Source organism: Zalophus californianus, chromosome 11, assembly GCF_009762305.2.
Source record: "Zalophus californianus isolate mZalCal1 chromosome 11, mZalCal1.pri.v2, whole genome shotgun sequence".
In the NCBI taxonomy this organism is placed as follows: Eukaryota; Metazoa; Chordata; class Mammalia; order Carnivora; family Otariidae; genus Zalophus; species Zalophus californianus.
In genome coordinates this window covers 94,328,349-94,339,943 of record NC_045605.1, presented here as the reverse complement: position 1 = coordinate 94,339,943, position 11,595 = coordinate 94,328,349, and the positions used below count along the sequence as shown (strand labels likewise).

Genomic DNA, 11,595 nt, shown 5'->3' with positions numbered 1-11,595 from the left:
CTGGCTGTGTGGTGTGTGCCCGTCCCTGCAGGATTCTCACCAAGGCTCTCCATGAAGCTTACCTAGATGAACCTCAGGATCAGCGCTTACCTGAGGGGATGTGACTTTGTGACTTAGATGATTCTTCCTTTCCGGGAAGGTCAATTATATACCCAACTCTCAACACTTGCTGATGGTGCATCTTTCCCAGTCAAACGTATCATGCTAATAAGTTCATCAACCATAAAGTCTAGTGATGGATTGTTTCTCCCCTCACCTTGCCATTGTGGAAAGAAAGGAAGATGAAGATGACCCAGGACTTGAGAGGATCAGATCCAGAGTTATCGCTGGCTTCTGAACTGTCCACGTTAGCCTGGTTTTAAAGAAAAAACACACTCCAGACCTATTTTGCTCATAAACAACTTTTATTTTTGTTCTCAGTATGTGCCCTTGAAGATTCCAAAATGTCTGGAGTTTCTGATTCTCCTGGGACCAGAGGTGAAAGCATTGCATGGAAACACTCAACCTTGGCGCATCGCTCTCTCCCGAGGAGCTACGTTTGAAGGCCTCAGAGAGAGGGAGCTGACACTCACACCTTATTCCAAGATGGGTAACACAATGAACAAAGAATTAGTAAAACATAGACTCAGTCTGTAGAGGGCTTCAAATATATATATTCTATATATATAAACCTGTTATATAGGATTTCAACTTATTGGTTTCCTTGTGATTTGTAATTAAAGTACAAATGATATAGAGGTTGTACACTGCTGCTTTCCCCTTCTCGGCGCCCCCCTCCCTCCCCAACATAAATAACATTACAAAGGTCAGGTGATCCTAAGAGTTTTTGTGGTTGTAAATATTTTGTTTTTAAAACTCATTTCCCCTTGCTCCCCTGCAAACTACCTCCGAGGGTTTGTGACATAGCAGCATGGACCGGACGCGACGGGGGACGGCATATGGATCTAACGGCGAGAGCGCACGACGTTGCTCCTCACTGGCACCAGATGGGCTTCTGCGTTTCCACTGACAACAGAGGCTGCGACAGGAAGCGGAGAATGTGCGACGCGGTTTCATCCTCCGCCAACAAGGAGGAGGCGGAGGACGGCTGGACCACTGAGAAAAGCCCTAAAGGCATCGAGGTTTTGGAGACAGAGAACAGCTCCAGAAACGTCTTGGCTCAGTATTTACACGGTATCTTTCCGCTGCATTTTCCTTTTGAGACATTTGTGTTTCTGAGGTTGGCTGGGCGAAGGGGGGACTTAAAAACAAAGACAAACTGATTCCCACATACGTAAAAGTCCTGCTGTAAGTCTTACTCAGTTATTTTCACACACATCATTAAAAGTAGATACTGACAATGATTGGTTTCTTTTCTTATGCTTTTTTTTAAGAGCATGAGAAGAGCAAGAAATGAGAGAGAAAGAGAGAGAGAGAGAGAGAGAGAGAGGAGGGTGCACTAAGGAGAGCGCCGTCCCTTCTTTAGCATTAAGTGACACTGGATGGTCTGGATTCGGTTCTTGGCCGGAACGAACTCAGGCTGCAGCTTCAGCGTCGACTCATACCACACCAGGGCCTTCTCAAACTCCTCCTGTGAGGGGCAAAGGGACAGATGTGAGAGGGATACCACCACCTGGCTAAGTATGTACTGTGACTTCTTCTTCCTCGAGAAGCACCTCTGTGCTAGGAGCAATCCTGCCGTGTTTTCTCAAGGGACCCACATCTCTGAGGAAAACTCTGAGGTCTGGAAGGGACCACCACCCCCAAGGTACAATATCACAAAGAAAAGGAAGGCAGAGCCCAAGAGCCAGAGGGGAAGGGGAGATGGACTTTAGAAAGGTCTGACCCAACAGTGGGAGTAATCCTGGAGGTAACAGTGAGGACCAACACTGCTGAGTACCGGCCGTGTGCCAGACACTGTGCCGGGTGCTTTATGAAAACCCTCCATTTAATCCTCACAGAAACCTCTAGAACTGGGCCTGGCAAATGCTCCTTAGGCATCTGCCTGAATTTTCTACTATAGCTAGAAAGATGGAAGTTAAGTATCTGTTAAGTGCTGTAAATTTTGAAACAGTTTTTTGGTCTCTGTAGCATTTAAAGACATGAACATCGTCTGGAAATGACTGTTGTCATATTGAAGGTATTAATCTTTTACTTAGACCAATAGTCTCAAAGAAGAGTCCAAACCAAATGGTTAAATGACTTCTTCTAGGCAAATGAGAGGCAGAATTCCTCATTCATAGTAGCAAATTTCACATTCACTGGGGACAAAAACAGATGCTTCGATTTTAAGAAGCAGAGAAGGAAATCTGCACATTCAGCAATACCTACCTGGCCAAATTATACTCGCTGCCTTTCAAGTCAAGGATGACACATAAAACTTACAGCTTCAAGCTGCTCATTCTATTAACCTTTATTGAAAGGACCTTGGGAATCGCCCCATGTGGGACACCAAGCTTTAGATGAAAATGCATGGCATGATTCTCATGTTAAATTCAGCTATGACAACTTCCAGGGGACCCCTGGGGATTTAAGTTCTGAACTCCGTCCTTGTTTCTGACCAGAATGAGGGTTCTGGATGATGGCTTTGCCATTTTCTCTGGAAATGGTATCCTGTGAAACTAGTGGCATGCCACCATTCATGAAACACGTGATGAGCACATAGTATGTGCCAGATGCTGTGACATGCTAGGAAGAGAAAGATGAAGAGGAATCTCTTCCCTAAGGAGTGCACTGTCTAGGGGGAGAGACAGATACTTAAAAAATTATAAAACAAGGCAAAAATATGGCAAGAGAGACATGTACAGGGCCTCATGAATGCAGTGACACAGGTACCTAGCCCCACCTGAAAGCAAGAGAGCCAGCTAAGGTTTTCTGGAACAGGTGAAGTCTCCAGAAAATTGTAGGTAAATCTGACTCTATTGTTAGCGTGACAATCACCAGGAGGAGCTACACAGTTGCAAATACTTAGATGAATTTCCTGTCCCTTTTTTTTTTTTTTTTTAATTCACAAACTCCTTAGCCATGAAATAGACCTCTGGTGGAGCTAGCAATCGGAGCCACAAAACACACAGGGAGCTGGAGGACACGGACACCATCAAGCGAGTTTGAAAGCAAAGGTGTGCCGGGGAGGGACAGCGGCGGAGCTGGCATGCCCTGCCCACCCCAGCGACCTCACCATCGCCACGTAGACGTTGCCCAGCGTGAAGTGGTTCACAGCAAAGTGTGGCGCGATCTCTACGGCCATGGTAGCCACTATGACGGCGTCGTTCCAGAGCTTGGCGTTGTGCAGGATGTTAGCCAGGCTGATCAGGGGCACGTCCTGGGAAAGGAAGGAGAATGGTGAGAAGGAAAGGATACTGATTTCTGAGTTTTCATTCCTGGTGGCTCCAATCCTTAATAATGCAGTAAGTTCTTCCTGGTAAGTGACTGAGTAATACAGCTGAACCTGCTGGTCTTCTGTTTGCCACTGGTCTGTGACAGATGAGCAGGCTGCATGGGGACATAAACCAATGCATTACTTTTTTCATTAGGAAAGTCTGGCCTCAAAACACAAAGCACAAGAGTCAACTGAGTAAACAATCTGCTTAGTGAAGTTGCTGGTGTACTGCTGGGGCAGGTTCCTGACTCGCTGCAGACTCGTACGAAACAGTTCGTGGCCCGACACCTGTCCACAGACCACACTTGGGAGTCTTGCTGTCGGAGAGTCAAAGTGTCTTCTGCAAGGTCCACGGCATCATCTGCTTGAAGCAGGGGCCAGCAAACTCTGGCCTGCTGGCCGGATCTAGCCTGCTGCCTCTATTTGTAAGGTTTTTTTTTTGGAATGTAACCATTCCTGTTCCTTTACGTATTTCTGTGGCTGTTTCAGGCCCACACGGCAGAACCGAGTGGCTCCAACAGAGGCTGTCTGGCCCGCACAGCCTAAATTTCTTACTGTGTGGCCCTTTACAGAAAACGTTTTCTGGCCCCTGACCTAGAGTATCCAATGGCTGGAAGTACAGAGCACAGAACGATGGGCTGAACAAGTAGCAACCCAAGCAAGTACCACCTGTATCACACTGTACAGGGTTCTACAGGCAATACAGAAGACCTAGGGAAAAAGGAACCCCCTTTGTCCTTACTGGACACTCGTAGAATGAGGTCATTATATAACTTGCCTAAGGTCACAAAGCTCACAAGAGGCAGAGCTCCGGACACCATTCCATACGCTGCCCTTACGAACCAAGGACACACGCGCCGTGTCTTCAGGAAGTCTGAGATGTGGAGGCGAACACAGAACTCAGCACGTGTGGATACAACTGCGCTGTTAAAAAGCTGAACGTTCTCAGTCATCACAGCAATAACTGGCATCTTTGGAAAAGACTGATGTGACACTGAGTTAGCAGGGCTTTTTGTTTTTGTGGGAAAGGTGAAGTCAGAGACGAGGAACTGGCCAATATGTAAGAAGAGATGGAAACTGCATCGGTTTCAGTGTCTGGAAACAAGCTTAGGTCAGCAGTATACATAAAACAAGCGTCACAGGCCTCCAGGCCCCTGGGGGTAAGCTAATCCCAGAAGGACTTGTGGGGTGACGGCCTGCCTACGCCGGTGTATTTGTTGTACGTTGGGTGGCTCTGCATACGGTGGAAGGGGCATTAAATGATGGAATCTTGAAGACCTTCCCCCTTGTTCCCATTTTCAGAGGCAGGGAAGGCATAAATGGGGCTGAAGTTTCTTCCAGTCTATGCTAGCATTTTGCCACTTTCTTACTGGCTGGGCATGAGGAAGCCTAGGTGAAACCTCATAACCAACAATGGAAAGGACCAAGAGCCAGAAATTTGCACCTCTGAGTCCCACTCACCTTCATCTGGTGTGGAGCATAGTGGAGGGCCTGGCGGAGGCAGTCGATGGCCTTCTTTCCTTGGCCTTTCACTCTCCAGTAGAGGGCTGCCATGCTGGAAAGGACCCAGGATGTCTGGTTCTACAAAGGAACGGTCAATTGAAGCTTAAGTCTCTTAAATATATATATTAGAGAGGTTAGTCCCTTGCCTGTGACATGAATTACGGATACATTCCCTCAGTTTTCTGATGTCTTTGGACCTATGGTTTTTTGTGTGATGTAGGTTTTGATGTCCACAGTTCAGCTGATTAATTTAGATGGCTTCTGGATTTTCAGTTGTAGCTGACAAGGTCTTGCTTACTTCAAGGTTATCAAGAAATTTTACCACGCTTTCCCCCCAGAACTTTTATAGTTTCATTTTTCACATTTAAATATTTGACCCATTTGAAATTTAACTTGGTGTAAAAGATATGGCTTCAACTTAGATGGTTACTAAGTTGTCCCAATAAAATGTAACAAATAATTCATCTCTCTTCCCCCAGTGTACCTTTACCATATACAAAATTTCAGCACTTAATATAGGTCTAATTTTGGAGTTTCCTATTTCATTTGCCCCCTTTGATATAGTCTCTAACTCCCAGCCATTACAGATGAAGCTATCAGAAAACTTACCCTATTTTCTACCTTCTTTCTTTCTTCCAATCTAATTTTTTTGGTAATTTTATTATTCTTCATTGTCAGGGCATGTAGTATTTATATTCTGTTCTATCACCCTATTTCCCATATTTGTTTTCCTATTGGTTTTGCAGTTAAATATATTCATTGATCATGACATTACTTTTGTGTGGTTTCCCCAATCATCTCGTGGTTGGCTGAGGTTCAGTCCAATACTGTTGGTGGGAACAATATTCTTGGGAGATTGTTACGGGCTGAATCGTGCTCCTCCAAGACACATATGTTGAAATTTCAGCCTCTCATACCTCAGAATGTAACTGTATTTGGAGATAAGGTCTTTAAGGAGGTAATTAAATTAAAACGAGGCCATCAGTGTGAGGGCTTAATCCAATAAGACTGGATTTATATGAAGGATTTACAGGAGAGGAAGAGATACGTCAGGGTCCTGTGTGCAGAGGGATGACCCTGTGGAGAGGCAGCAAGAGGCTAGCCATCGGCAGCCAAGGAGGGAGGTCTCAGAGGAAACCCACCCTGTCAGCACCTGGATCCCGGACTTGTGGCCTCCAGAAATGTGAGAGAACAAACTTCTACCGTTTAAGGTACCCAGTCTGTGGTGCATCGTTACGGTAGCCCTAGCAAACTAACAGACATGTCCAAAACTTTTTGTCTGCAGCCTTCGTACCTGAAGGACAGCTGGCTCATTCTTTCTTTCCTTGAATAATGTGTTGGCATTGTTCCATTGCCTGGTGGCTGCAAAGGAATCTGAGGCTGCCTGACTTATTCCCCCTTCTTAGTGACTTGGTCCTTTTGACTGGTTTCTCAAAAGGATTCTTTTTTAAAACTCAAATTATCTTTCCTTAATGCCAATGTTTCACACATACAAAAGAACGTTTATATAATTATATATACATATAACACGATTATATAAAAATATACACCTATGCTACAAAACATAAAGTAACGAATATCCCAGAAGCTGCCACCCTAGTGAAGAATGAAGCTGCAGCCAGCCACCTGTGTCTAGCCTCTTGCCTTTTCTCCAGAGGCACACACCATCCTAAATGCTGTTTGTTATTCCATTGCTTTTTAATTTTTTTTATTTAAAGCTTTTTATTCATTTGAGACACACACACACACACACACACACACACACACACACACACACATAGAGAGAGAGCGAGCATGAGCAGGGGGAGAGGCAGAGGGAGAGGGAGAAGCAGGCTCCCCACTGAGCCAGGAGCCTGACGTGGGGCTCGATCCCAGGACCCTGGGATCATGACCTGAGCTGAAGGCAGATGCTTAACCATCTGAGCCACCCAGGTGCCCCTCCATTGCTTTTTTAAACACTGTTCCATCTCTCTCTCTCTCTCACACGCACACACACAATTTGCTTCAACAATACTCAGTGTACTTAATCCCATGCATTATAAAAGTGGTCTATAAGGAGTCTTCTGGGACTTGAAGTTTTTACTGAATACTCTATTTCTAAAATCCATCCATGTTGTGTGTAGCTTTAGCTAATTTCCTTGCTGCACAATTAAATGTCCATTAAGTGAATATATTATACTGTATTTATCCATTTTCTGTAGATGGAGGCTCTGAGTTATCTCCTGTTTTTAAGTTTTCTGTTGCAAATGAATGTGCAGTTTCTCCAGTCTAGAGTAGGTACCTAGGGGTAGGATTGCTGGTTCACAAGAAATGCAAATGTCCAACAGAACAAGAGAATGCTAACTTGTTCCTTACAGGTGCTGCAACAATCTACAAACCCATCATCAATGTTTAGAAGTGCTTCTTGCTTTGTAGCCTAATTCTTGGTGTTATCAGTGGGGGTAAAACAGCATCTTACTGTGGTCTTGGTTTGCATTTCCTGATGATTAGTGAGACTGAAATTGTTTCTTGAGTTTATTGGCCACACACATCTTCTTTCAGTGAAGTGTCTGTTAATATCTTTTATGTACCTATTTTATTATTTATCTTTCTCATCAATTTGTTTATATGTTCTGCCTATCAGTCCTTGTAGGTTGAATGTGTTACACATACTTTCTCTCACTCTGGCTTATCTTTCATTTAAAAAATGCATTTAATTAAAAAAAGTTTAAACTTTAATGTAGTTGAACTTACATTTTCTTTTCTAGTTAGTGCTTTAGTATCTTAAGAAATCATTTTCTATTCCAAGGCCAGAAAGATCATCTCCCACATTTTATTCTAATTTTTAAGGCTTTGTTTTTCATACTCAAATCCTTAATTCAAATGGAATTCCTTTTTTGTGTTAAGTTGTGAGGTGAGGATGAATGAGCTCAGCAATTGCCCCAGCACAGCTTCCTGCAAAATCGCCCCTCTCCCAGCTGATCTTCCACAGTCCAATGTATGTCAGAGTCCGCCTCAGGACTTTCCATGTAGTACCCCCCAACCCCGTCATTATTTCTGTTTATTCTTGAGCACACAGCATATGCCTTGTTTTATAATTTTTCATAAAAGTAAGGCAATTCTCACAACCTTATTTTTTTCAAGAGTGTTATGTCTATTCCTTACCCTTCCATATAAAGGTCTGCTTTTCAAGTACCATAAAAAAAACCAAACTTGTATTTTGATTATAGTAGCATTGACTCTATAAATCAAATTAGGTAAAAGTGACATGTTTACGATGTGTGTTGTCTTATCCATGAACATTATATATCTCTCTATTTAGGTCTTTTAAAATGCCTTTCAATAAAGTTGTATCACTTTGTGCAGACAGGGCTTACAAATTTTTTGTTAGATTTATTATTGGGAACTTTATATTTCTGTAGCGATGGAAATACACTTTGAAAATTGTATTTTCAAATACTTTTTGCTGCCGTATAGAAACGCAGCTTATTTTTATTGACTTCACAGGCAGCTATCTTGATAAAAATGTTATTTCTAAAAATTTGTAGATTCTTTTGGGTTTGCTATATAATCACATTTCTGAATAATATTTTGGTTTTTTTCTTCCTAATACTTACACCAATAATTTTTTTTTTTTTTAATTTACTGTACTTGCTAGGACTTTTGGTACAAATTTGGAAAAAAGTGGTGATGGTGGGCATTCTCTTTCCTGATTTTGAAGAATTATTTTAAGTATTTCCCCATTAAGAATCATCTTTGCTGTGGGGTGCCTGGGTGGCTCAGTCATTTAAGTGTCTGTCTTCGGCTCAGGTCATGATCCCAGGGTCCTGGGATTGAGCCCTGCATCAGGCTCCCTGCTCTGCGGGAAGGCTGCTTCTCCCTCTCCCACTCCCCCTGCTTGTGTTCCGTCTGTCATATAAATAAAAAATCTTTAAAAAAAAAATCTTTGCTGTAATACTTTGTTGATTCTTCTCATGAGATTAAGGAAGTCCTGTCTATTCTTAATTTGCATTAATTTACATCATGAATGGTATCACATTTTATCAAATACAATCTACTGAAATAACTTCATAATTTTAAGCCTTTAATTTGGTTGATGAAATACAGAGTTTTCCTAAAGTCAGACCGTTTTTGTATTTCTGGGATAAACCCAACTTGATCAAGGTGCATCCTGTAAAAGAAAAATATATGCTGTTGGATTTAGTCTGTTAAAATTTGGCTTTTTGTTTTTTAAAGATTTTATTTATTTGACAGAGAGAGACAGCGAGAGAGGGAACACAAGCAGGGGGAGTGGGAGAGGGAGAAGCAGGCTTCCCGTGGAGCAAGGAGCCTGATACAGGGCTTGATCCCAGGACCCCGGAGATCACGACCTGAGCCGAAGGCAGGTGCTTAAGGACTGAGCCACCCAGGCGCCCCTTGGCTTATGGTTTTGATACCTATGTTTGTGAGTGAGCTTAGAGTATAATTTTTCTTTCTCATAATGTCTTTGTCTAGTTTTGTTTTCAAGGTTACACTAGTCTTGTCTCAAGCAATTAACCGGAAAGTTGTTTCCTTTTCCGCTGTCCAGAAGAGTCTGTTTATACTGAGATGGTGTATTTCTTAAAAGTTTGATAGAAGTCATATGTAAAATAAACAGACCTTATATTCTTTGTGAGAAGATTTTTTTTAACCTACTGCTTCAATTTATTTGAGTTATGATACCCAAATCAATTTGGGTAATTACATTTTTCTAGAAATTTGTCTTCTTTACAAATTGTTTTCAAGTTTATTGGCATAACTGTATCATTTTCTTATCTTTTTAGCTGTAGTTCTGCTTCCCTTTTTCCTCAGTATTGGTTATTTGTGCTTTATTTTTTCTTGATTAATTCTGACTAGTGCTTCGAAGAAACAACTTCTGGATTGTGGATCTCTATTCTACCTTTGGTTTGTTTCATTGATTTCTGAACCTAATAATAGAACTTAAAAATGCAAGAATAAAAAACTGATAGAAAATAAAATCTATACAAATTCAGAACTGTAGCTGTAGATTTCAATATGCTTCTCAATAACAGATAGAATACACAAAAAAAGGGTAAGGATAAAGAAGACATGAACAATATTATCAAACAACTTGACCTAAGTGACATTTCTAGAATACTCTAACAGTAGTAGTGTTCTTTTCTGATGTACATGGAACATTCACCAAGACACATCATTTTCTGGCTCGTAAAACAAGTCTGAATAAGTTTAAAAGAATTTAAGTCACACAAACTATGTTCATTTACTGCAATGAAATTAAATTAGAAATCAATTAAAGAGATCTGGAAAATGCCCAATAGTTGGAAACCCAAATAACATACTTCTAAATAACTTAGAGATCAAAGGAGAAGTTAGAAGGAAAATTATAACCTATTTTAAGCTGAATGAAAATACCAAAAATTAATGATGAAATGTATGGTGACTAACATAACATAATAAAATTAAATTAAAAAAAACTGAATGAAAATACGACAAAATTTGTGATATGCGGCTAAAACATAATTTAGAGGGAACTTTTAGCACTAAACACCTACCTTAGAAAAGCAAGGGATCAAATCAATAACCTAAACTTCCACATAAAGAAACACACACACACACACACAAAACCCCAGCAAATTAAATCCTAAGAAGCAGACGAGAGGAAATCGTAAAGGTAAGGGCAGACATCAGTGAAAGAGAAAATAAAAACAACAGGGAAAAATCAACAGATCCAAAACCTTGAGTTCTTGGTTGTTGGAGAGGATCAATAAAATGGATAAATTTCTAGTCAGTCTGATCAGGAAAAAAAAGAGAAAAGATACAAAGTACCAACATCAGAATTACGACAGCATATGTTACTACACATCCTACAGATGTTAGCACAATGAGAAAAAACAATATTATGAACAATTTTATGCTAATAAATTCAACAGCTTAGATGAAGTGGACAAATTTCTTTAAAGACACAACAAAACTCACTCAAGAAGAGAGATAATTTGAATACTTTTATTAAAGAAACTGAACTTGCCCTGCCCCTTGTTACATATTGTTTTTGAGATTGCTTACTTCTTGGGGGCGCCTGGGGGGCTCAGTCGGTTAAACCTCTGCCTTTGGCTCAGGTCATGATCCCAGGGTCCTGGGATCGAGCCCCGCATCCGGGGAGCCTGCTCCCCCCCCCACTCCCCCTGCTTGTGTTCCCTCTCTCGCTGTGTCTCTGTCAAATAAATAAATAAATCTTAAAAAAAAAAAAGATTGTTCACTTCTTGGCTTCTATTTGTTATCATTTTTTGTTGCTGTTGGTCTGATCCTTAAAGGCTTTTGTCTTTTTGCCACTTCTTGTTTTTTTTTTTTTTCTTTTGAGCCTCCCCTTCGTACCTTCATTATTTTATCCTCAAAATTTGGCATCTGTGCATTCTTTTTAATGGTTAAACTTAAATCTTTACTCAATATTTAACGTAAAGTCCAAGCAATGTGTTAATTCTTTCCTCCTAAATGTTAAGAGGCCTTGTGAACATCTTAACTCGGATCATCCCACCCTCAAATGCATATTGTTTGGTACAGTATTTCAGTTTAGCCATTTCTCTTAAAAATCCCACAAACTATCATTTTCTACAGACATGTTTGTTTGGGTTTGCATGCCTGTATCATTTTATCTGCTTAGCAAATCTTTTGTCTCAGACAATTCTTTGGCTTTCATATAGAGAAGTTCCTTTAGGTAGGACTCTTGGTAGTAAACTTTTTCCAGTTATCTTTAAATG

At 41.1% G+C, this 11,595-nt stretch overlaps 1 protein-coding gene across 7 annotated transcripts in view; it reads right to left on the bottom strand.

The window, feature by feature from the left end:
• Positions 1-383: 383 nt before the first annotated feature.
• Positions 384-11,595, bottom strand: part of TTC17 (tetratricopeptide repeat domain 17) — a 122,093-nt gene continuing 110,881 nt past the window's right edge. For 3 of the 7 annotated variants that reach the window (XM_027580156.2, XM_027580161.2, XM_027580158.2), the window contains 3 exons: positions 4,820-4,939; positions 3,158-3,301; positions 384-1,570 (listed from right to left, as the gene is read on the bottom strand). In XM_027580156.2, the coding sequence (XP_027435957.1) occupies positions 1,439-1,570; positions 3,158-3,301; positions 4,820-4,939 (396 nt within the window). In that variant the 3' untranslated portion in view covers positions 384-1,438. Of the gene's footprint in view, positions 1,571-3,157; positions 3,302-4,819; positions 4,940-8,764; positions 9,012-11,595 lie in introns of those variants that run through there. The other 4 variants (XM_027580153.2, XM_027580155.2, XM_027580157.1 and 1 more) reach the window with 3 other exon arrangements.